Source organism: Hyperoodon ampullatus (genome assembly GCF_949752795.1).
Source record: "Hyperoodon ampullatus genome assembly, chromosome: 6".
Lineage (NCBI taxonomy): Eukaryota > Metazoa > Chordata > Mammalia > Artiodactyla > Ziphiidae > Hyperoodon > Hyperoodon ampullatus.
Window position 1 is genome coordinate 110,236,849 of NC_136919.1, and position 27,558 is coordinate 110,264,406.

Consider the following 27,558-nt stretch of genomic DNA (forward strand, 5'->3'; position numbering starts at 1 on the left):
TATATAGATATTTTTATTTGTATGTGGTCAGTAGGTCTGTGTGTTTCTTTATAGCTTTGGAATGTCTCTAAAATCCTATAACCTATACATGGTCTCATGGATTTTCTTGTAAGAATTTTTAATTGGTTTTATTTATCTATTTATTTTTAATTTTTTAAAAATTAAGTCTTTGAAATGTATTCTTTATGTGATATATGATAAAGTTTAATTTTTATATGCTGCCTTATTGATATCCATTTGTTCCTACACTATTTAGTAACTAACCCAAACTTTATCCCACGTAGTTGAATTTCATTACATACTAACTTTACATATATTCTCAGATCTTTTTGTGGGTCCCTTATTCTGTCCCACTGCTATGTCTATTCCTATAGTAATAACACAGTGACTTGATTACAGTGACTTCATAGTATGCTTTGCTATCTGGTAAGTTAAGTTCTGCCTCACTGTTTTTCTTTGCATTGTATTTTTTGGAGAGAAAGGGCAATGTTTGGGCATTTATTCTTCTATCTGAAATTTATGAAAATTTTTTTAATCCCAGGGAAAATTTTTTAGAGAGCTTAGTTGGAGTTACATTAAGTCCTTCCCATCCAGACACTATAATGAAAAATAGTTTGTTCCTGGAGCAATAGAGGTATCCTAGGAATTAAAAGCGTCTTTAAAAACAGAATTATATAAAAAATAAAAACAACCTGCTAGGCAGATCAGATCTTAGGCTGACTGATCACCCTGGGTGACTTGGTTTGTGAGAGCTTCAGAGACAAAACCAGCCGGCCTATGGCAGGACCAGCCTGGCCATATCCTTTTCTTCAGACGCACAAAAGCACATCTCCTACCTAGAGTAAGGTGTATCTGTTACCTGAGTGACACACTTATAATCTCATTTACATAACCAAGGCAAGTACAAGAAAATTTTTGGTGTAAGTTACGCTTGGTGCTAGCCTTCCCATTGGATAAAAACATCTAGCACCTCAAGGGAAGAAAACTGTCTCTTCTACTCTTGTATCCCACACCCAGCATTAGGCCTGGGAGAGATGTGGCTTGGGATTCCTTTGCAAATGCTGAGAAATGGAGAAGATGGACAATTTCTAAGAGACTCAGAAATAGGTTTGCCCAGCTGAACAGTGCTTAGAGGGACCTATAAGGTAAATCTGGATTTAAGTTTCATGGGGAAGCCTAATTTGTAAAGGCCTAGATTGCTGGATCATTGATAAGAAATTCTGTAAATTTTGGAAAATCTGTTGTCAGTGAAATGGAAACATCTGTCCTGTGCCTTCCTAAAGCCTCTTTCACTGTATTCACAGGGAAATGTGTCCTTCTCCTGCTCGCACCCGCAAACTGTCCCCATGACTTTTCTGAGCTCCAGGAGTTACTTGGCTTTGCCAGGCACCTCCGGAGAGGACAAAGTGTCTGCCATCTTCCAATTTCGAACGTGGAACAGAGCAGGGCTGTTGCTGACCAGTCAGTTTCAACACAGGTCAGGAGCTTTCATCCTTGTACTTAATGATGGAAAACTCAAGCTGAGTCTCTCCCAGCCTGGACATCCAGTAAGGGACATCACAGCAGGTAATAAACATCTTCTCTGAGATGATGTATAGGTATTTGCCATGACTGTACCTTCTTACATGTAAACCTAAGATTGGTGATCTCTAAAATAAATGAATGACTGAATCCATGAGATATTCTTAATCCTACTAGATTCTTTTTTCCTTTGAAATAGTAACTCCAGGCTGTTGGTGTGTCAGTCAATGTGACAGAAGTTTACCTACATCAAAGCATAATTATCAATAAGTTTAAAAATAAATGATTATCAACTTATGGTTACCAAAGGGGGAGGAGAGGGAGGGATAAATTAGGAGTTTGGGATTAACAGATAAGCACTGCTATATATAAAATGGATAACCAACAAGGACCTACAATATAGCACAGGGAACTATATTCAATATTTTGTAATAACCTGTAAGGGAAAAGAAACTGAAAATGAATATATGTATTTATATATGGCTGAATCACTTTACACCTGAAACTAACACAACATTGTAAATCAACTATACTTCAATAAAAAAATAAAATTTAAAAAAAGGAAAAAAATTATTTATGTTTGTGGTCAGTAACTAGCAGTAAACTTGAAACACTAGAAGACATTAGCCTAATCCCAAGTAGTCTTGAGAAAATAGATTTCTTTGAACTGCGTTTTAAACCTATATACACATTGATTTTCAAAATAATGTAAGTTATTTTTCCCTCTTACATCAGAGCCACTGCTTCCTTTGTACCTACTTGTTTTTGATAAGGCTTCTTCTAACTGGGTGAATGTTCTGTAGTTTTCTGAGAAGAACCTGTTTATTTCTAGACTCACTTCTAAGTCATGTTATTTTTGAACTTTGGAGACTGCTTTGCATTTAAAACTGATAAAATTTAAACCCAAGCAGGACCATGACATGTCATTCCCTGAATGTTGAATGTGAAAGGAATATCTTGCCTGACCTATGGTAATCAGTTTTGGACTGAAAAGCTGGGAATGAAAATTAAATTTTCCCCTCTTTTTATAAATAAAAAATATTTGATGGTCAGCATGCAAATGAACTGAGTTGATAGTGTCACCTCAGATTCAGTAAATTGCCTAAATCTTGGTTTGTGTAGATTTATAATTTACATGTAATAGGAGCTAAAAGAGATAGCTTTTTAGTGTTGTGTAACATGGGCACACACCACCCTTCCTCCCAACACACATATATATTAGTTATTGAATTTTTTGTAAGCTGGCACTGACACATTACATAAATACTTTATTGCACCAATTTTTAAGGTTTTACAGTGTAATGTGCTATTTTTCAGAAGCAAACCAAAGAGAAATTTCTCATGATGCTTGCTGCTTGCTTAAGTAGCACATAAAGGGGAATCTTTTATACATTTGAAATAGTTGAAAAATAAAACAGGCTGCAGTTTTTTTCCACTTTAAATCTTGTATCAAGTACCCAACCCATGTATCAGATTGAAACTTAAATTTCATTAAATGACATTGAAAAGACATCTTTTAGCGTATTTCCAGGTTTTAGATAATTTTTCCCAATAGTTATCTCAAGATAGTTCTGAAGAGATTAAGAAATGTACCAAGAGTGGATAATCTGGTGCATGTGTGTTCATATGGCTGGGCCCAGGTGGGGAAGTGTCGTGGAAATAGAGAAAAAGTGGGAGCAACAGAGGAAGAGGGAGAAAATGAGTGTGCGTGTTCACCGATGGAGTTCCCTTTATGTGAGAAAAGACACAATTCCACCCTTTGCCAAATTGTCTCTACTGCCGTGGTCATTATCTCCTATTATTAGAATAAATTACGTGGCTTAAGCAAGTGAGTGGGGTGTCTGAGAAGATCCCTGTCCCATGCATGTTTCTAAGTCGGCCTCTGCCTCTTTGATATGTAGCCCACTTTTTCTCCTGAAGCCTCAGTGTCCTCATCTTTAAAATGACACTAATATGAGTTATGGTGAGAATCCAGGGATATAACATATATAAACCCTTAGCACAGCACTGTTTATTAACAACTTCTGGTTATTAATATTTCAACACTAGTCCCACAACCGTGGCATCCCCCCAGATTGAAGCCTTTCGAGGGGCTGGAGGAGTGTGATAGAATTAGCATCATCTTCATAGTAGCACAAATCAAAAATACAAAATCTACTCTCTGGTCTCCATCCAACCTTTGACAATAGTGTTGCCTGGGAAACAGGCTGTCCTTTCATCAGGAGTGGGCCGAGTTGAAACCACACTAAAGAAAAACAAAGGATGAGAATTATAATGGATAGATGGAGAAAATGAATATAAATGCCTGCATTTTATTTTTAAATTAGAATGACCACTTTTTCTAAGAACAGTCTTATATTATATAGGTGAATGGCATCTATTACAAATTCAAGGAGATATTCTGAGGGTTTTCTGCAAGTTCTCCCATGAAGTAACTCTATATGCTAGATAGGTAGAGAGGGAGACAAAGGAGGGGCGAGAAGGTGAGAGAAGGGGAGAGAGGGAGAGAGAGGAAATAGTTCGCAAAATCAAACTAAATACTGGGTTTTAATGACAGATTCTTTTTTTTTTTTTTGCGGTACGCGGGGCTCTCACTGTTGTGGCCTCTCCCGTTGCGGAGCACAGGCTCCAGACACGCAGGCTCAGCGGCCATGGCTCACGGGCCCAGCCGCTCTGCGGCATGTGGGATCTTCCCAGACCGGGGCACGAACCTGTGTCCCCTGCATCGGCAGGCGGACTCTCAACAACTGTGCCACCAGGGAAGCCCTAATGACAGGTTTTAAGTGGACATAGTTATCATACTGACAGATATACTATGTAACCTTTAAGAGAAACACCAAATGATAAGACTGGAAGGAACATTTAGAGATTTTTGTTGTTGTTGTTCATTCTCTTTAGCTCTAGGGTTACAGAACTTCTTTCAAAACTTTATTTCAATTTCATAATATATGTTTTAAGTGTCTAACCTAAATCCTCCGTATTCTAGTTCTCGGCTTTTCTCATGATCTTTCATGAACCAGTGTTGAGTTTCTGAAAATGTTTCTGGCTTCACAAATATAAAACAAAAAGCAAGAGTCTAACATTTTTATTGTGTGTACATGTGCATGTGGTAGAAGTAACCAGTGACTTTAAAACTGTCCCCTCCCTGAAAGTGAGAAAGTGTTGGGAAATATCACAACTAATGTTTCTGAGAAAAACAAAGTTATAGCTGTTTTCACAACAGGATCTTTGACCTTCTGGGTCATGTTAGAAACATTTCCCATTCAGGTGGATCTTGAGTCCACCTCAAAGTCATTAATGAGAGATCAAGCAGGAAAAAAAAAAGCTGGTTTGAAGAGCATTTGAGGGACATGGATTCATATGGTCAATTGGGCTGTACATACCAAAATATGATATTAAATTAGGTAGGACTGGTTAACTTTCTCCCAAGAATACCACCATATTTGGCGGTGGGGGGGGTTGCTAACATCTCCATTGGACTCTAACATAACTTCTAATTCCCACAGGTTGACTTCTAAACTTACAGAGCTGTAAACAGTCTGTACCTTTATCATTCGTAAAATATGTTAGTTAAATATATTGGGACATTCCCGAAGATGCTCAGATTAGAGTCATGCCAGCTGACTAGCATGCTCACACATGGCATCAAAAAATCAAGCAGTCGGGCTTCCCTGGTGGCGCAGTGGTTGAGAGTCCGCCTGCTGATGCAGCGGATACGGGTTTGTGCCCCGGTCCGGGAGGATCCCACATGCCGCACAGTGGCTGGGCCCGTGAGCCATGGACGCTGGGCCTGCGCGTCCGAAGCCTGTTGCTCCGCAGTGGGAGAGGCCACAACAGTGAGAAGCCTGCGTACCGCAAAAAGAAAAAAAAATCAAGCAGTCATCCCACTGTTGTTTTTCAGTGAGTGAAAGTATTTCTTTATGACCCCCTTCCCTGTTGACCAACATAATTTCTAAAGATTCCAATTATTCCCCTCCCCCCTGCCCCCTTAATTGAAACATGCATCTCTTGGGACTGCTGTGGGAGTTGCAGTGACTTCCTGTGAAGGGGAGGAATCCCTTGCCCTTGGCCAAGTGACTCATTTTGGCCAATGGCCCGTGAGCAGAGGGGGCCTGGGCCACATCTGTGTAGAAGCTGCCAACGCCATAGCAAGATTCTCCCAAGTGCCGTTTTCTCTAAGTCGTGAGACAGGGATGGGGGCTGTGCATTAGCCTTGGTCCTGCATGAATAAACGCCTGGAACACAGAGGTCAGAGACCCAGCTGGCCTAGGGCCAGAGCAAGACACAAACCTTAGTTGTTACTCATTGAAACTTGGTGGGTGGTTGTGTCCACAAAATAATCTAGTAGAAACTAACACAAATTGTCTGGGTGAGTGTACTGGGACATGTACTGCTTATTGATTTATCTGCATGACACAGCATCGGTTTTTCATTCAATAGAAGATGCAGCAGGTAAGTCTGTAGGAGAGTCATGCACAGTTGGTAGCTGGTCAACAATTCAACTAATTGACCATTCTCAACTCCACCACTTGAAGAAAATATAGATATTTCTTCTCACGGATTCAAGAGACAGTGCTGCTTTTAAAGGACTGATAATCTTTTTTTTTAAAATAATAATGTAATAATAACTTAATATACTGTATCAAATTTGGAAAAAGAATAGAAAATGTAAAAATGACATAAAGTGAAAAACACAATTCCCTCATCCAAAAACGAAGGTAGGGCTTCCCTGGTGGCGCAGTGGTTGAGAGTCCGCCTGCCGATGCAGGGGACATGGGTTCGTGCCCCGGTCTGGGAAGATCCCACATGCCGCAGAGCGGCTAGGCCCGTGAGCCATGGCCGCTGAGCCTGCGCGTCCAGAGCCTGTGCTCCGCAACGGGAGAGGCCACAACAGTGAGAGGCCTGTGTTCAGCAAAAAAAAAAAAAAAGAAGAAGAAGAAGGTTAATATTTAAGAATATTTCTCACCACTCTTTTCCATGTTTATATAATGCTTGAATATGTACCCACACACATACACACACATACTTTAATGTAATGCTTTTATAACTTTATATTCTATGAATTTTCATGTTTTATTAATACTTAAATTATTATTTTTAAAGACTGCCAGTATAGTTTTTTCTAAATAGTCTACCCAGATTATTATAGACAATGACAATAAACGAAAGTAAGAAAATGTTTTTATTTTTATAACTTACATTTTTGGAAAATACCTGAACTTCTCGACATCTCAAACTAGATGGACTAGATGAGACTGAAATACGTCCGATGCCATGTAATTGGAAATATTTTATCATTTCATGATTGTTCAGGGTCATTCATGGAAATTTTATTCAATTAAGGCCCTAAGACTTGAAGAAACCAGTGCTGCACTTTCCAAGGCAGAATGTTTGGGTGATCCACTCTTGTTTCCTCTTTACCCCTTTCATTCTGATTTCTTTCTTTTCTTTTCTATTTGCACATTTCTGACTAAACTGAGTGATGAGAAAGTGAAAAACACCCCTGGCAGTGTGCATCTAGGCTGTAATATTCCTAACTGAACATAATCATTTTTGTTATTACATAAATAAGTACCAGACAGGCCAGTCCATGACTGTGGTGGATAAGATGCAAGGACCCTCTGCAATTACAAAATTTATTCAACAAGCCCCTCTTCCTACTGACATGGGTAGCCCTTTCCTCTAAATTAGAGTGACCAGCATTCCACATCACCTAATTGCCTACTTAGAGCCCCCTAACCAAGCCCACATCTACCCTACACCTCTCTCTGTCTCTCTGTGTCTTCCGTGGTGCCTTCTCCATTGCCCAGCCAGCTAAATGACCTGGGTGAGGTTCAGGTGAGTTCTTGGTGGTCTGTGGCAGGTGGTCCAAAGTAGGTATCATATTGTTTTCAAGTACTTGCTCTGTTTAGAGGCATCTGTAGGGTTGATAGGAATCTCTTTTAACCCATTTTGTTTACTTCCAGGTGCTGGATTGAATGATGGGCAGTGGCATTCTGTGTCCTTATCTGCAAAAGGGAATCACCTGAGTGTGATGGTGGATGGTGAGGCAGCCTCCATGGCTCATTCCCTGCGTGGGCAGATTGATTCAGGCGACACCTATTATTTGGGGGGTAAGTGAAAGGAACTGAGCTACACTGGCCATCAAACCATCTTTGTCTTTCTAGCTCCTGCCTTCTAACCCATGTTGTTAAATGAAAATTATGACCGAAGAATGATTTTTCTCTTTCACTTATAGTCATTGGGAATGCTGAGTGGGCAAAGATGATACATTATGGTCTAAAATGCAAGTCTACTAGTTGGCTTTGTTTAAAAGTGCACGTAGGGCTTCCCTGGTGGCGCAGTGGTTGGGAGTCCGCCTGCCGATGCAGGGGACATGGGTTCGTGCCCTGGTCCGGGAAGATCCCACATGCCGCGGAGCGGCTAGGCCCGTGAGCCATGGCTGCTGAGCCTGCGTGTCCGGAGCCTGTGCTCCGCAACGGGAGAGGCCACGACAGTGACAGGCCCGCATACCGCAAAAAAAAAAAAGTGCACGTAATAAGATTGGTTTTAAATTCGGCACTTGTTTTCAACTATGGCTGCACATTGCAATCACCCGGAAAGCTTCAAAATTCGGATGCCTGGCTGCATCCCCAGAAATCCTGATTTAATTGGTCCCGAGACCTGGACAACAGGTTTCTTGATGCTCTCTGGGTGATTCTATGTGCAGACAATATTGCAGGTCATTGCTCTCTCTCTCACCCTTAATACCTTGCCATAGGGAATTTTCTTAATGCCAAGTGACCCTTGTAACCTTTCCTTCAGGTTTTATGTGCCAAGTTTATTGCTGCATGTGGGTGTTCTTCTTCTGTCTGTTGGCTTCTCTTCTGCCTGGAGCCTGGCTACTCAATGTGTGGTCCATGAACCAGCAGCATCAGCATTACCTGGAAGCCTCTTAGAAATGCAGATGCACTGTCTCTGACTTCCTGACCAGAATCTGCATTTCACCAAGATCCCCAGGTGGTTGCACTTTAAATTTACGAAACATTCTATTCCCACTGCCTGTACAAAGGGCATCATTATATACAACAGAGGAAGAAATTAATTTAATGGCTATTAATATGTCACTCATTGCTTAGTGATGGATTTTACCAAGACAGCACCAGGCCATCTCCCCAGGACTGTAGTGTATGGGTGTTTGCTTGCTTAGTGGACTTTGACTGAGTCCATCCAGGATCTTTTCCACCAGGGAGGGGGAGCTTCTGAAGGTAATAAATCTCCATCCCTGGGGCATTCAAGTGAAAAATCCTGAGCCACTGGAAGCTTAGAACTGTCACCTGTAAGATTTATTTTTCAATCTTGGCTTGAAGCCCTCTCTGACGTTATTGCTGTTTTGCACTTTATACTTGTTTTTTTCTAAAATAGGTTTGGAATCATGGTGGAGATAGCTTGATAGCCCAACAAGAAAGTATAAAATTCTCCCTTAAGAACTGACAGCAAGCACATCAACCATGAATCAGGTTGTTTAATCTTTCAAGTCCCCTAAAGCAACCTCTACTGCGAAAGGTGGAATCGTGCCAGCAGCTTTAAAAGATCAGATTGCTTTCTTTCCTTGCTTGTTAAATGTGACGCATTTCTGACCCAGATACTCTTTTAAAACTTTACACTTCTGATGGATTTTATAGCTCTGGAGAGAAACAGATTCCTTCAAAACTAAATAAAGAATTTATCCAAGAGCTATAATTTAAAAGTTAAAAGATTTTGAAGCACTAAAAGATATAGAAAGAACAATCTGTGCTCTAGTGTTTAATGATACAAAATAAAATACCTTTAACATTTTGTATTAAAAAGTAAAAAAAAAAAGTACTTTTCGAATCATCTTTCATGTTGAACATTCTACATACTCAGAATGTGGAATGCACAGCTACATGAGAGTAGGTACGTTCCATAAATATTTACATAACTGATGTGACATGAGTCAGTCGTTACTATGAAATAGATCATATGCACACATTTTAAGAAGACTACTATTGTTTCCTAAAAGAATATATGTGGGTGCATCCCCTCATCTACAAAATTAACCACTACAACACATTTGAATCTCCCCTTGCTCCGCCAGACTTTCATTTCCCTAGTTAAGTATTTCCCTGCTTTTATTAAACCAATCTTTGTATTGCTTTTCTTTGTAATCTATCATGTATGTAGGTACCTTTAAACAATAAATTGTCTTGTCTTGCCTTGCTTTTAACTTTATAAATAGGATAATCCTGCATTCATTCTTCTGTGACTTGCATTTTTTTTTGTTCTACATTAGTTTTTGAGGTCCAGCCATGTAGATATGAATAGCTAATCAGTTTTCATGGCTGTATGCTTTTTGATGCATATTATACCATGTTTTACACATCTATTTCACCATTTTATGTTGATAGACATTTTGATTGTGCCCATTTTTTATTATAAAAATGCTGTAAATATTGGTACAGCTGCTAAGAACCATCTTACCAGTGATTTTTAAATTTTCCTTATGCGCAAACTATCTGACTTTCCTCACAAGTACAGTCAATTTAGTGAAACAACAGTCAGTGTCATGGTTTTAGTGGCACGCTCCAATGGTTAAGATGAATGAATGCTCAAGAACCCACAGTTGTCACATTGTTTGTGCACATAGACCCAGCCATTGGCTCCACTAATATCTATGAAAGGACCCTAGAGCTCTAGAGGAAATGTGTTGAAAAATGTATAATGAGCCTTTCTTGTGTATTTTCATAAAATTGTGCTGATGTGCAGGCTGTCTTGTTAATATAGTTTCCAAGAAGAAAGTGTCCCTAAGATGAGTGGAATTACAAAGTTTAAACATTCCATGAGACAGTATAATGACTTTTCTTCATTACAACTTTCCTATTTTTCTGATGTAATTCTGTGCTGGCGCTGAGTGGCAAAAACAGAACTTGCAGTCACAGCACTTTCTTCCTAACCAATGTATAAATTTAGAGTGACCTCTATATGTGTGGCTATAAATATCCAGTTGATTCCTACAGAACAGTTTCAGCCACTGAGTCAAATGAACTTAGTCAACTGTACATTTTATATCGACACAGCAGCATCTTTTTTCCTAGAGAAAGAATATATACTATTTAAAAAATTCAAGTAATGCCTTTGCCAAACTAAAACAAACAAACAAAACCAAAACACACTAATTTACTAATGTTAACTAAAAAGGTGGATACTATTTTTACTCAAGGAAAACCAGGAGAGGCAGGTCTAGGACAAATAGGCATGGAGTTCTGATTCTCAATAGATTTATTATATTCACAAGCTTTATGCACATGTAGAACCCTTGCTCAGGGCCCCTTTGTCTCCATAATTCATTGGACGTTCCAGCCCTGTTCTGGGTAAAGTAGGACAGGTCAGCTACAGCTTGAGTGGAAGCTCTACCCTGAAAACTCCAATGTCTGAGTAATTTATTCAATCCAAAGAGTAGCTTATGTCAGTATCTGTTTACTTATCTTTTTAATTAGTGTCTGACAGTATCAGAATATGTGTGATGTTGACATGGAAGTGAACTTCATCCAATCCATGCTTTCTAGCAATATTTGGACTAATAAAGCCAGTGTTCCTGGGTCAACTAGGTGAAAGCCAGTTAACGATATCTGGTTTTTCACGGAAAACAATACCCCGTGTTCTGAAATACTCCTTGACCAGGTTTCCTTCCCATTACTGGTTTTCCTGATGGATATTCAACTGCAAGTTTCCAATTATCATTATATGATCAGTCAAATTTCGTTGCAATGCTTCATTGTAAAAACAGACTAGTATGGCTTGCTATTAGTTAGGGTGACCGTATAATTTCAGGACACTTTAGCAAATGAAGGAGATGACCTCAGTGATTATTTCAGGACAGAAGCATAAACCAGGGCTCTGTGGCTACCTGGAAGTTTCTATTTTGGCCTGGCAGTCTCAGAGCACAGCTTTCTTACCATGAGATGGGTCATCTATATACCAATAGCAGCATTTCTTAAACATCCCATGAGAGATCTGTGATCTAGATATCTCATTTTCCTTTTCTGCCTTTTCTTAGTCTGTGCTTTTTTTTGTAATTTGTCTTTCAACAGCAGTTTCACTATAGTATACTGTACACAGATTTCTGGTGCCTGTTATTAAGGGTGGTGGAAAGTTAAGCTCTTAATAAATTCCCTTTTGTGGAATCTTTGTACTACTCAATAGCATACTTGAACTGCAGAGTCAGGGAATACTAAGCTGTGTTCAAAATCCCCCGAGTGTCCTTCTGTGAAACATCAGCAGGCCAACAAGCCTATGACAAGTCTAATGAAGTCTCATCTGAGGACCCATTCTGGTGCAGTGACATACTGACAATTTATCTGTCATCCTCAGAGGTTCTTAAACTTCTGAGTCCCTCAGTCATGATGGATATCTTTCATTAATTTAGCAATAGCTATTCAATGTCCATTTCACTCTCCATCCCAAATGAGGTCATTGATGAATGGCCCTCTGCCATTTTACCACCAGGGCTTCAGGACAGCCATCTGTATGGACAAATGAGTGTCTCCTGCCCTGAGCTTCTCTTGGGCTGTGATACCCTACTTCCAGACCTTTATGTCATTACTGAGAATTGAGCACTCAGTGCTCAAACTTTCCTTCTTTAAAGTTTCGCTTTCAGAAAGCTTTCCTGATGACAACTGGATATGGTTTTGTTTTCTCCTAACAGATATAGTTAGATACTACATTGTATTTTGGATGAGTCTGAGGCTGGTGATATGGAGAAAAGGAAGAAAACAGAAAAGGAATAACAGTGATTCTACAAAACTATATATTGACTTAATGTTTCCTATGTTTTATCCTAACATTCTTAGTGACTAAGTGCGGTAAGTAGAAGTCACCTATAAGATATAAAGATATACCAAGTTTCTCCATTTCCACTAAGATCAGGAACAAGACAAGGTTGTCCACTCTCACCACTCTTATTCAACATAGTTTTGGAAGTTTTAGCCACAGCAATCAGAGAAGAAAAGGAAATAAAAGGAATCCAAATCAGAAAACAAGAAGTAAAGCTGTCACTGTTTGCAGATGACATGATACTCTACATAGAGAATCCTAAAGATGCTACCAGAAAACTACTAGAGCTAATCAATGAATTTGGTAAAGTAGCAGGATACAAAATTAATGCACAGAAATCTCTTGCATTCCTACACACTAATGATGAAAAATCTGAAAGAGAAATTAAGGAAACACTCCCATTTACCACTGCAACAGAAAGAATAAAATACCTAGGAATAAACCTACCTAAGGAGACAAAAGACCTGTATGCAGAAAATTATAAGACACTGATGAAAGAAATTAAAGATTATACAAACAGATTGAGAGATATACCATGTTCTTGGATTGGAAGAATCAATGTTGTGAAAATGACTATACTACCCAAAGCAATCTACAGATTCAGTGCAATCCATATCAGACTACCAATGACATTTTTCACAGAACTAGAACAAAAAATTTCACAGTTTGTATGGAAACACAAAAGACCCCGAATAGCCTAAGCAATCTTGAGAAAGAAAAATGGAGCAAGAGGAATCAGACTCCTTGACTTCAGACTATACTTATACTACAAAGCTACAGTAATCAAGATAGTATGGTACTGACACAGAAACAGAAATATAGATCAATGGAACAGGATAGAACGACCAGAGATAAACCCATGCACATATGGTCACCTTATCTTTGATAAAGGAGGCAAGAATATACAATGGAGAAAAAACAGCCCCTTCAATAAGTGGTGCTGGGAAAACTGGACAGCTACATGTAAAAGAATGAAATTAGAACACTCCCTAACACCATACACAAAGATAAACTTAAAATGGATTAAAGACCTAAATATAAGGCCAGACACTGTCAAACTCTTAGAGGAAAACATAGGCAGAACACTCTATGACATAAATCACAGCAAGATCATTTTTGACCCACCTCCTAGTGAAATGGAAATAAAAACAAAAATAAACAAACGGGACCTAATGAAACTTAAAAGCTTTTGTACAGCAAAGGAAAACATAAATAAGATGAAAAAACAACCCTCAGAATGGGAGAAAATATTTGCAAACAAAGCAACTGACAAAGGATTAATCTCCAAAATTTACAAGCAGCTCATGCAGCTCAATATCAAAAAAACAAACAATCCTATCCAAAAATGGGCAGAAGACCTAAGTAGACATTTCTCCAAAAAAGACATACAGATGGCCATGAAGCACCTGAAAAGCTGCTCAACATCACTAATTATTAGAGAAATATAAATCAAAAATACAATTTGGTATCACCTCACACCAGTCAGAATGGCCATCATCAAAAAATCTACAAACAATAAATGCTGGAGAGGGTCTGGAGAAAAGGGAACCCTCTTGCACTGTTGGTGGAAATGTAAATTGATACAGCCACTATGGAGAACGGTATGGAGGTTCCTTAAAAAACTAAAAATAGAGCTACCATATGACCCAGCAATCCCACTACTGGGCATATACCCTGAGAATACCATAATTCAAGAAGAGTCATGTACCACAATGTTCATTGCAGCTCTATTTACAATATCCAGGACATGGAGGCAACCTAAGTGTCCATCGACAGATGAATGGATAAAGATGTGGCACATATACACAATGGAATATTACTCAGCCATAAAAAGAAACGAAATTGAGCTATTTGTAATGAGGTGGATGGACCTAGAGTCTGTCATACAGAGTGAAGTAAGTGAGAAAGAGAAAGACAAATACTGTATGCTGACACATATATATGGAATTTAAGAAAAAAAATGTCATGAAGAACATAGGGGTAAGACAGGAATAAAGACACAGATCTACTAGAGAATGGACTTGAGGATATGGGGAGGGAGAAGGGTAAGCTGTGACAAAGCGAAAGAGTGGCATGGACATATATACACTACCAAATGTAAAATAGATAGCTAGTGGGAAGCAGCCGCATAGCACAGGGAGATCAGCTCGGTGCTTTGTGACCGCCCGGAGGGGTGGGATAGGGAGGGTGGGAGGGAGATGCAAAAGGGAGGGGATATGGGAACATATGTATATGTATAACTGATTAAATTTGTTAAATTAAAAAAAAAAAAAGAACCTGTGATTCCCTTAGGGGACAACTAAGTGGAGGGTAGGAGGGCACTCAAAACCCTGCTGGCCCCCCATGTGGAGAAGGTGGTTCTGGACCCCATCTTGCTTTGATTTTGATTTCAAAGCCATGTGCTTGCTCATAATCATTATAAGAGCATTGTCTCTTGGGAAACTTAGGAGGCTAAAACAAAGCCACTCTATAAGAATTGTGGTTGGTGAGTTACAGCAAACCAATTAATGGCTGTAGCCGAACTTGTAAAATTTAACTCTTATTATTGAAATTAATCAAAACTCATTTCTTTTTTTTCATGGAATATTCTGTGTTGCTTATTTTTCTCCATTATTTGCAATGCCATATCATTATGAGATATTGTTAATTTGTCTATGTGTTAATGTTGAAAGATATTTGACTAAAGTGCCTAATTAAAAAAAGAAAAGTAAATATAAATTGCTATTAGATTTCTTAGACCAGTTATTATCAAAAGTGTTTTAAAATATGCCTGTGCATGCACACACATACACATACAGAGTGGATATTTACGTTTTTAGATGATTGGAGGGTGTCCAGGTCAATTCTCAATTTAAAATTATTTTTCAAGCATTTTAAATTTAGCAAGTCCTATTATGCCTGTAACTTTTTTTCTGATTCTACTGTCACATGCCCTTAGTTCATCTAGTTTAACATCACGCTAAAAGGAGTGATTTCTTGAGTATGCTTTCAAAAAAGAAATCAAACTGCTTAAATTAAATGTACAGTAATTCTATTTGTCAAATTTCACATCTTCCACAGGGAGATAAATAAAGCCTGGCTTTAGTTATTATTTTTACACGTTACCAATACCAACAAATTTTGTTCTTGTCAGCTCTCTACCACCCTATCCATGGGTAATGTGACCTTCCCAAATGGTGTAGGAAGTCAAATCTTCAGGTGTCTGAAAACAGGGGGAAGTAGCAATTTTTGCATATGAGAAATACCATACAATATTTTTTCATAACTTTATTTTCTCCTATGTGTGTCTCCATGTTCATTCAGGCTGTCCCGACAACAGTTCTGACCCTGGATGTGCAAGTCCCCTGGATGGATTTCAGGGCTGCCTGAGGCTCATCTCCATTGGTGACAAAGCGGTGGATCCCATCTCCATACAGCAGGGGGCGCTGGGGAGTTACCGTGACCTCCAGATAGACACCTGTGGCCTCACAGACAGGTAGGCAATCTCATGTCAGCATGCCTGTTTTCAACTTTTTGATAGTAGATTAAAAACAAATGAACCGCTGGAAAAGAGATATTCTTGCCCCTTCTCCATTACTGATATCCATTCCATAGGGAAAAATTATATTTACATTGAAAACAAAAATGACAAACTTTAAATAATTGCTTCTTTCCAATGATATTTTCTTAGAAGACACACTCTCATGAATTTTCCTTGTGTATGCCTCCAAGCTACTTAATTCACACAGAATACTATTGATGCCGTTATAATTATTGATTAGTATATACTTTAAAAAATTCAAACGTTGCACAAAACAGATTAGAATATTCTAAAGAGATCATTGAGGACCTGGAAATCAAAATTCTATGTGGTCAGCTGCATTCACCTTACACTCCCTATTCTACAGGAAAAATGAAAAGTAACTCTTCCTTTGAGAAAGGTTGAAGCTTTGGGGATTTCTAGTGATGTCAGAAACACAGTAAAGAATGGAGAGAATTCAGTTACCACATACTGAACATGGTACCACTTCACTGAAGAAGACAAGAAAGGCAAAGCTTTAAAACAATAGCATATTAAAATTGCTAAGCATTGCAACTTTACTGAAGTTATTTGTTAGTCATGTCTGACTTTTAAGTAATTTTGGCTAAAAGGGATGGCTTAACCATCACACATTCAAGTTTTTTTCTGTGACTGGTATGTCTGACTTCTCTGCAGTAGGAGTGCATTAAGTTCGTGTTGAATAAATACACACACTACAGACATCCTCACACATCCATACACGGGCACCTTTCCAAAGTTCACACTGCACAGAGTCCTTTGTGGAGTAAATCTAATCCAAATTTAACACTAATTGAAATTCCCTGTCATGTCCAATTAACTACAAGTTACAGTGCAATCTAGCAGTGTATGAGATCATAAATTCCCAGTATGTAAAATATTGTCTCACAAGAACTTGAGTTCTTTAGTGCAAATGTCCATGGCTATATGTTCACATTCTGTTCATCTGTAGAGGAAAAAAAATGATTTAAAGAATTTAGACAAAACTCTCAACCCTAATTTTCAGATTATAAAAAATTTTTGGCATAGAAAGTGTAACATCATCTGCAAGTTATAATTGCTGCCAGCTCTGGCATCCTGAAGCTTGGTATTGGGAGAGGGTTAGATATGCTCTCTTGGAGGTAGAGTACATCCTCTCACCCATGGGAATGGCTTTTAGTGGGTCAGGAGGGTGGGAGGTCACACTTCACTGCCAGTAGCCTGGTTGTCACTTCAGTCAGGAAGCTCACAGAAAGTTATTTTAGTGCTTGGAGAATTCCATCACAGCACGTGTGTAATCACAATACTTATCTCACATAAAGGTTGCCCCTTTGTGCATAAAGGTCTTTATTTCAAAACTAAAACAAAAAACCAACGTGTCTGTGTGTGTGTGTGTGTATGTGTGTGTGCGTGTGACCAAAATAGAAAATTTTCCACATCACATTTTAAAAGATTTTCAGATATCTCTACCAGTCTATGGAGACATCTGTGGTATTAAGTTATCTTCTATAAAACTGAGGCTCGGGCTTCCCTGGTGGCGCAGTGGTTGAGAGTCCACCTGCCGACACAGGGGACACAGGTTCGTGCCCCGGTCCAGGAAGATCCCACATGCTGTGGAGCGGCTGGGCCCGTGAGCCATGGCCGCTGAGCCTGCGCGTCCGGAGCCTGTGCTCCGCAACGGGAGAGGCCACAATGGTGAGAGGCCTGTGTACGGCAAAAAAAAAAAAAAAAAAAATTGAGGCTCATGGCAACTTTGTAAGTGGTTATAAAAATAGCTATTGGCACTTTGGATGGCCTATATAGTCACTACTTGTAATTTTTTATGGTTCAACATCTAAAGACATGTCCTTACTCTCCATTCTTCTTAATACTAAAAATATTCATTTTTTCTCAACCCTTTAGTCCATACCTACTAACTGCATGCCCAATGCACCATGAAATAGATTCACTTAAAAGTACCACAAAGCAGACACTCACACCTGGGCTGTCTTTGTGCGCTGTGCACTGTACGCAGCCATCCACCCAGCCCACCACTCTGCCTGCCCAGAGCAAGTCCTGATGTGCTCAAGTGAATCTGAGATTTATTATTAAAATGCAGCTAGCTTTATAACTTCTATCCATCGGGCACAGGAATTAATAATTCATGATACATAGCAGCATTCCTCACACTGCAAATGCTGAAAAGATGTTTGAAATCCTGGGGTACTTAGGAAACTTTCCTGAGCCATATAAGGACTTGTGCATGACGCTCTGTCTTCCTGTGGCTCAGATGACACTTTATAGGGAAAGCAGCGCAGTCCTTTGGGACTGCGCTGTGGGGAGGGGATAGCAGTGAGGAGGGATCGTGTCTTACACCCTTTGGGTTTTGGACATTAGGATTTCATGTCATGTAACTCAGGCTACATAGCTCTTTTCAGGTTCCTTTTAGGCTCAGGTGTTTGCTGTCTAGAGCACCCCCAGCCATGGAAGGTGCTGATGGGGTCACTTTTCTCACTTCCACTGCCTTCGGCCCAACATTAATCTTCTAGATGCTAAATGTGACATTGTGCATCATACATCTTGGGGTTCTTTTTAATAGAAAATAACACATTTAGAAGAAAATTAATTACCACAAACTTTAAGTTCTTATTTATGAAAAAAAAATCTTATCCCAAAACATTTCTAGGTAAACTATGATATTCTTTATCACAGAGCAGTCATTTTCACTGCGTTAAAAAGTATGGAATCTATTCTAGTATGATTTTAGAGAGTTCCAACGTGTCAAAAAGAAAGGCAAGAAGTTACTTTGTTCAAGCGAGGGGTAAAGGGGATGGGCCCTGCTCGGGTCAAGCCACCCTTTCGGTCCAATGGGATTCTTCGGTAACATGATCTGAAATACCACCACTCCTAATACTCTGTGACTTTGCTATAGACTGTCCTGTTCTTCGACTGTTATAGCCATTTGCTGACTGTCAAGGTATGGATGCCCTATCCTATGCATTCACCTGGTAAACCTCTCCAGAAAGATAAATAAGTCGGGCACCACTTATTCCACACGTGAATCCGAACTGGCCCAAACTGATTTTGAAAGTCACAATCTTAAGGTTGACAAACTGTTCTGAAATTTGTCAGAAATTAAAAATAAGCATATCCTGGGAAAATTTCAAAAAATCTATTATATATCATTTTATTTCTTTTTAAAGTAAAAGTGAGTTTGCCTATTTCCAGTTCCTACTGACAGTTGAAATTTTTCCATATTTTTCCAAAGAAAACCAAAATAGTTCTTTGGTTAGATCTACTGGAATTTCAGTGTCTGGGAGTGTAATTTGTGCAGTATTAGAGGAGAAAAAAATATCATAAAATAGCCAGATGCTCCCTTTCATCTTTTGTTTTTCCTACTTTCTTTTTAACGATGTTTGTTTTACCTTTTCTGATTTGCAGATAAGTGGCTGTTGGGGAGCCGCCTGGGATGAAACAGGGGTGTATGTTGTGCTCTGGGTATTTCTACATGTTCATACTGTCCTGTCTTCTAAGCAGAGATCCTATCATTGGTGTGAATCTCTCTTTTTCTTAATACACTTTGTGGTAGTTTGTTATGGCAGTAATAGAAAATAATATAACATTTATATAAAATTATGTATAAATTTATAAATCTATACACACACATATTTTCTTTCTCTAAGGTGAGATTTTGAATACATTTTAGTTTTATCTACTTGCCTGTATTAAGTCCCTCACAATGAACATTTTTAATTAATATGCTTTATTTTTTAGAGCAGTTTTAGGTTTGCAGAAAGTATAGAGAGTTCCCCTTTATCTCCTCTCTTCCCAGTCTCCTCTCACACAGTTTCTGTATTATTAACATCTTGCATCAGTGTTGTACATTTATTACAATTGATGAACCGATATTGATACATTCTTATTAACCAAAGTCCATAGTTTACAAGTTCACTCTTTGTGTTAAACAGGTCTATGGGGTTTTACAAATGCATAATGTTATGTCTTCACCATTACAGTATCGTACAGAATAGTTTCTCAGCCCTAAAAATCTCCCATGCTTCACCTACTCAATCCCCCTCCCTTCCCCCAAGCCCTGGCCTGGAAATCACTGATCTTTTTACTCTCTTCATCGTTTTGCCATTTCCAGGATGTCATATAGTTGGAATCATGCTCTACGTAGCCTTTCACTTTGTAATACGCATTTAAGATTCTTGCATGTCCTTTGTGGCTGGACAGCTCATTTGTTTTTAGTGCTAAATAATATTCTGTACCACAAGTTCGTCGTTCATTCACCTACTGAAGGACATCTTGGTTACTTCCAGGTTTTGGCAATTAACAAAGCTGCTGTAAACATTTACATGCAGATTTTGGTGTGGAAGTAAGTTTTCAACTCATCGAAGTAAATAGCAAGGAGTACAATTGCTGGGTCATTTAGTAAGAAGATGTTTAGTTTTGTGAGATACTGCCAAACTGTCTTCCATTTTGCATTCCCACCAACAATCAACCAGAGTTCCTGTTGTTCCTTATGCCTGCCAGTATTTGGTGTTGTCAGTGTTTTGGATGTTTGCTATCCTAATAGGTCTGTAGTGTTATCTCATTGCTTTAATTTGCATTTCTCTACTGACCTGTGATGCTGGGAAGTTTTTATATTTTTATTTGCAATATTGATACCTTCTTTGGCCAGGTGTCTGTTCAGATCTTTTGCCCTGGGTTTTAATTGGTTATGTCCTTATTGTTGACTTTAAGAGCTCTTCCTATATTTTAGATACAAATCCTTTGTTAGATACGTGTTTTGCAAAAGTTACCCATTAGTCTATAGCTAATCTTTTCATTCTCTTAGTGTCATTCATAGAGAAGAAGTTTTTTTATTGAAGTCCAAATTATCATTTTTTTCTTTTGTGAACTGTATCTGAAAAGTCATTGCCAAACCAAGGTCACCTAGATCTTCTCCTATGTTATATTCTGAGAGTTTAACTGTTTTGCATTTTACATTTTAAAATTCTAAGATCTAGTTTGAGTTCATTTTGGGGAAAGATGTAAAGTCTGTGTTTATATTATTATTTTTTGTGCATGTGGAGACCCAGTTGTTCCAGCAGTTATTTGTTGAAAAGACTGTCCTTTCTCCAGGGAGTTGCCTTTGCTTCTTTGTTAAAGATGAGTTGATTATTTTTGTGTGAGTCTGTTTCTGGGCTTTCTAGTCTGTGCCATTAATCTATTTGTTCTTTTGCCAGTGCCACACTGTCTTGATTTCCGTAGCTTTGTAAGTCTTGAAGTTGAGTAGTGTTATTAGTCCTTTGACTTTTTTCTTCTTCAATATTTTGTTGGGTCTTTTGCCTTTCCATATAAACTTTAGAATCAGTTTGTTGATATCCACAAAATTACCTGCAGGGATTTTGACTGAGATTCCCTTGAATCTGTAGATCAAATTGGGAATAACTGAAATCTTGCCAATTTTGAGTCTTACTATCCATGAACATGGAACATCTCCGCTTATTTAGATTTTCTTTTTTATCCTTCATCAGAGTTTTGTAATTTTTCTCATATAGACCTTGTATATGTTTTGTTAGATTTATGTCTAAGTATTCTATTTTTTTGGATAATGCTAATGTAAGTGTTGTGTTTTTCATTTTAAATTTCAATTGTTAATTGTTCATTTATAAGAAAGAATCCTGCAGCTTTGCTATCATGACTTATTAGTTTCAGAATTTTTTTGTTGATTATTTGACATTTTCCACATAGACAGTCATATCATCTGTGAACAAAGATGGTTTTATTTCTTCTTGCCCAATCTTTGTACCTTTTATTCCTTTTCTTGTCTTATTGCATTAGCTAAGACTTCCAGTATGATGTTTGAATAAGAGTGGTGAGAGCGAATCTTTGCTTTGTTCCCATACTTAGAGGAAAGCATCTAGTTTCTCACCATTAAATATAATGTTGCTGTAGGGTTTTGGATATTTTGTTTGTTTGTTTAATCAAGTTGAGGAAGTTCCTCTCTATTACTAGTTTGCCAAGGTTTTTTGTTTGGTTGGTTTTATTTTTGTTTTATCGTGAATCAGTGTTAGATTTTGTCAAATACTTCTTCTGCATCTATTTATGTGACCAAATGGTTTTTCTTCTTTAGCCGTTTATGTGATAGATTATATTAATTTTCAAATTATTTTTTTCAAATTTTGGAGCAGCCTTGCATACCTGGAATAAATTCCACTCAATTATGTTGTATATATTTTTTATACATTTTTGGATTCAATTTGCTATTATTTTGTTGAGAATAGCACTTATTTTTGATAATGAAAAAATTAAGTAACATTCTTGCAATTAAAAATTTTAATCTTATAAACAAACATTAAACTCTCACTTTCAATTTCAAAAAGTGAGATGTAACAATGTCCATGAGATGTAAGTGGTTATTTGGTTTACCTGAGTGATTTTGTGGTTTATTCAATTATGTGGGGGAAAAAATAACAATAAATCCCTCAGTCTTAAGTGATCTCTAAATCTAATTCCTAGAGGCATCATCAGTCTGATCTACAGTAGATGACATTCAGAACCCCTGGCACTGTGATGCTATATGGATAAAGAGTTTCTCCTTTTTCCTGACTTCCTTCCTTCTCTTTAAAATGTTTCCTTATGTACTAAGTCAACATGGTAACATATTACAATGTGGTATACATATATCAGTTAGCTTTGGCTGCACAATAAATTATCTTTAAAACTTACTAGCTGAAACCAACAACAAATTTGTTTATCTCACAATTCTGTATTTGCTGCTGGGCTCTCTCATGCATCTGGGGGATCAGCTGGCAGCTGGTTGACTTATAATCCCCTCACTCACTTGTCCTGTGGTTTGAACCTACAGGGGTGACTAGACAACCTTGAACAAGCCCAGGTTTCTTCACGTGGTTGTGCTTTCAGGGTTTAAAACTCAGCAAGAGAGCAAGCCCACTGCCCAAGCACTTTTCTAGCCTCTGCTGTATTAGTTTGCTAATGCCTCATTGATCCAAGCAGGTCATATGCCCAACCCAGATTCAAGGTGAAGTAAGCTATACTTTTTGATGGAAGTATCTATAGGTCACACTGCAAGGGCATGGAAGCAGGGTTGGGAAATGTGCTGTCTATGGCCATTGCAAGCAATTTATATCCCTGTCATGTATGAAATTAATCTTGCCTTATTTGTGAAAAAGTAAACACAGTTTCTGATATAATGAGATGTGTAGAAAATTTGTCTGTCACAAATACATGACAGTTGGTAGCATCTAATGGATTTTTTAGTCTATGATTGATATTACATTTGGAAACCTTGATGACAGACCCAACAATTTTTGTTCATGTTGAAATTTTTCTGATCAAGTCACTGTTTTTATCTGTCTTTCATTACAACATATTAATATTAAGATACACATTTATCATGACCAGCTGTGGGAAATAGTGCTGTGTCTGTCTTCTTCTAGGTGTTTGCCCAGCTATTGTGAACATGGGGGTGAATGTTCCCAGTCCTGGGACACCTTCTCCTGCAACTGCGCACACACTGGTTACACCGGTGCAACCTGCCATTCCTGTAAGCCTCACACTTCATTCATTCTCCTTTCTGTTCTGATTTCCATGTAGTTCTATTTTTCTTTCCATTATTTTGTGTATATGTGTGTGTGTGCAACCATGTGCTAGAAAGCAACAACAAAAAATAATTATTTTAGACACTAATTTTTGTCTGGTTTATTTTTAATCAAATTTATTTCCTATTGATGATAAGGCAGCTAACAGCAATACGTATATCATAGGATAGAAAAAAATAGCAAGCAAAGAAAAATAAGTATAGGAAAATAAAATATAGTCAAAGTATAAATTAAATCTAGAACTCATGATATTATATCTTGTTCTCTTCCTCGAGCGGAATCCAATTTTAGTTCTCAAGTCCTGTCTGCCTAAGTAAAAAGCAAGAGTTACTAGATTCTCAATATTTATAAAATTAAACAAGAAAAGTCTCAGAAGAAGTGCAGGATGGGAGCTAACACGGTAGGGCTTCTAGACATCAGTGACAAGCCAGGCAAATGCTTAGGTCCGTTGCAATCTTGATGTTCTCTGATGATGATGGTGGTGGTGATGATGATGATGATGGAACTTACTGGGACTTACCATGTATTTGCACGATTCTAATTCTCTGCATGTTTCAACTCCTTTAATCCTCAAAACAATTCTAGTTCTCTGCATGTTTCCACTCCTTTAATCCTCAAAACAACTCTAGGAGGTAAATGTATTTTTATCTACATTTTACACCTGAGGAACGAGAGAGGCTAGGTAGTTTACCCAGGATCACACTCTCCATCTCCTCTTAGTGGTGTTTCTTCTGTCTAGAACACTAGTCTCTTTTCTGAAGAATTATTCTTTCAACTTTAAAGCTAACAAAACTTTATTGACCGCTAATCCATTAGCTTCTGACAGAGCCTCTGAAATGCCCTTGGTCTTCTAATTATTGGCTCTTGTATAGTTTTTCTTTTAGTTTTTCCCTATTTGTGTGTCACTGCTGATATTTCTGAATCCCTTCTCTGGTAGCACCCCTCTCTCTGGGCCTTTAGAGAGAGAGAGCATGATATGAAAATTCACAGATCTCACCATGTTCAGTCCCTCCTACTGGGAGAATACATTTGCACTTTTAAGAACTCTTCCCTGTGAATTATTTAATTTTATTTCCACATATGGGAGAAAAGCAGAGTTTGGACTGACATAAATTTGTCTTTATGGGAAGTGAATCCCAGTGAGGCAGGCATTGGTATTGGGATGAGAGCCCTGGGTCCTCAGCCCTGAAGTTTCCACAGAGGAACTCAAAGCATCTTGGAAGACAAAGGGAGGTGACTTATGCCCTACACATCCCATAAGTTCAACCAGAACAATTCCACCTGCAACTCTATTTACTGTACTAGTGCCAGGTGAGAATTTCCCGGGGTAACTCTTCATTTGAAAAGAGCTGGACATCTGGGAAACTTGAGGCTAAGTGACTTGGCCAAGTCACAGTTAGGAATGGGGTGATCTCTTCCTTAGAGTGTCCTCCATCATACTTATCAAGGTGTCTTATATGAAGCAGATATCTACTGAATATTAATGTGTAAGAAATATGGCTAAAATGCTATCAGTAACTGTGATCTAAACATCATTCTAAACAACTCTGATTTTAAAACTAACAGATATATATATATATATGTATATATACATATATATATATATCTGTTATATATGTGTAGGGTGTTTCATTTGTGCCCCATGATTTGGTCTAATAACTGAATTGACTGTATTGGGATCATCTAACTGGTAAGCTACATGAAGATGAGATATTGCCAAATCAAAATAAATGATCACGAGACCATTATTTTGGGGTCTAAGTGCACGATTAATACACGTGTACATTCGTGTTTAAAGCAAGCTTTCTCCTAGTCATTCCTCCTCTACTCTTATTTCCTAGGCAATTCCAGCCCCAACCCAAACACAGGCACTGCTATCAATTTTCGTGTATCCCTCTGGACACTTTTCTAGGTGGTCATAAGCATATGTATGTATTTATAGAAATGTAAACATGAGCATATATATGTATTTATAGAAATGTAAACATGAGCAGCCAAAATGCACACATGGTGGAAAAGCAATCCATATTGTCTCTGTGTCCAACAGTGTAGATGGTAGTAGCCGTGCCATTGATTTGGGACAATCTGGTACATTTGACACTTGGCCATGTTTAACAAAAGGATGTTTACCTTTGTAAAATCTCTGGACCAAAAGCATTCCCTTCATCTTCTTTTTCTTTGAGATAAGAGAAAAAGAACCCCTCGATCTCTCCCTGGGTTTCTGTTGATTATTTGAAATAGGCAAAGTTAGAAGTGTAGATAATCCAGTCATTGTAGCATGGCATAAAGCCATAGCCTACTCGGATCACTCCATTTTGTGGATCTTGCCTAACCACCACCTGAGTCTGTCTGTGTGGATGCCAAATCTGATGGTTAGAGCTGGTTAAAGATCCAGTCCATCATCTGCCAGGATCAGTGCTGCACTTCTGTCGCAGCAGCCATTAGTGGCTTTTCAGGTTTTCAAAGGGTTTTTCCTGTCAAGGCAGCGAGTGATGCACACTGGTGATGTTACTTGGTTGATCACTCATTTAAATGTCTTCTGAATATTAATTGAGTCCATCATCTGCAGATGCTCATCACTTGCCTTGTACACAGAGAAACATTTATTGTACATGTAGAAAATTCAATTATGATAAATTGAAACTCTAAAGAGATATTTCATATATATTATATATATTTCTTTGAATTTCAATTTTCTTGAATTATCATTTGCAAAGCATTTAAGGATGTTTCTTTTTAAAGCAAACTTTAAAAGCTGAATGAAGAAGAGTTGCTGATTTGTGAAATTCATCTCATTGAAAAAATTGCATTTCACATGTAAATTGTTTTAAGTAATCAAAGAGTATAATTAGAGTCATTTATAAAATAACATGATTATTTAGATAAAAGCAGATGATTTAGGGAGATTAAGCCAATGCACTTCAGGTGCTTAGATATTATGAAACAAAAAAGAATTAGACAAGAGTAAATCCAGTTATCACAATTTTGAAAAGAATCCTGTGTTTCTAGAACATACAGGATTCAGATCCACATGTCCCACAGTGATACCTCCTAAAATCTTTCACTCTGTGCTTCAGAACCTTCACTCTATCTGATTGAAACAGGGAAACACTCCTCTAAAGAAAATGTCCCTGAGAGCAATGCAGAAGGAGTGTCACTGGGGAAAGTATCACTTAATTCACAACATGGAGGAATCCATCCCACTGTAGCTCCTGTCTGAGACCCGTGTTCTTTGCAGCTCTCTACGAGCAGTCATGTGAAGCCCACAGGCACAGAGGAAACTCTTCAGGGCTCTACTATATCGACTCAGACGGAAGTGGCCCGCTGGGACCATCCCTTGTATATTGCAACATGACAGGTATGCTAATAAGCCTTTTTTATGACAGTTAAACTCATGTAAATACTTGCTGTGCATGAAAAACCCAGATGGGGAAAGTAGAGTTTACCTACTGGCAGCTTTTTGTAGATGTGCATTTTGATTGTAATTGTAATATGATTGCTCAGAAGTATTAAACATAATGTTCTAAAATAGTTAAGAGGTGGTAATTAAACGTTATGTTCTTTCTTTGTGCAAAATTAACAATAAATCTTTGCTTATTAATCTGAAACAAAAAAGGATAAACTTTATTTCTTAGTTCGTGTCAATAAATGCCAAAGACTTAGGAGAATATTCACTTTTCAAATTTATGAAAACATCCATTTGTATTCTTTTGAATCTGTAATCACATGAGTTTATCTAGGAGATAATAAATGTTTCTAAAGTGTATATACTTCAAGTAATAATGTTATTCTTGTGCAACTGTATAAATAATATTTTATTTTCCTTAGAAACCTAATTATATGTTAAAGGACTTGTTTCGACATATTATTTATGATGCCTTTAATTCTTTGAAACTTTTTAATTTAACATCTCCACCTACGGTATAGGACCACAAAGGACCAAAGCATCCACTTTAATGAATGACAACTACCCTGATGGAATTGATACAAATTCTTTATACCGCTTCTGTACCTGTATCTATATGTGTCTGTACCCATAACTTTTCCTCCATGCTCGCATAACATTTTACCAATAAAAAGACGACAAACCTCCAAGAA

At 38.0% G+C, this 27,558-nt stretch overlaps 1 protein-coding gene across 1 annotated transcript in view; it reads left to right on the forward strand.

Annotated features, from left to right (window-relative positions):
• Positions 1 to 27,558, forward strand: part of LOC307055085 (contactin-associated protein-like 3) — a gene marked incomplete at both ends in the record, with an annotated part of 178,242 nt that overhangs the window by 103,619 nt on the left and 47,065 nt on the right. Inside the window, 5 exons of the mRNA XM_079707030.1 lie at positions 1,305 to 1,566; positions 7,488 to 7,634; positions 15,658 to 15,829; positions 23,299 to 23,405; positions 26,699 to 26,818. Coding sequence (XP_079563156.1) covers positions 1,305 to 1,566; positions 7,488 to 7,634; positions 15,658 to 15,829; positions 23,299 to 23,405; positions 26,699 to 26,818 — 808 coding nt within the window. The remainder of the gene's footprint in view (positions 1 to 1,304; positions 1,567 to 7,487; positions 7,635 to 15,657; positions 15,830 to 23,298; positions 23,406 to 26,698; positions 26,819 to 27,558) is intronic.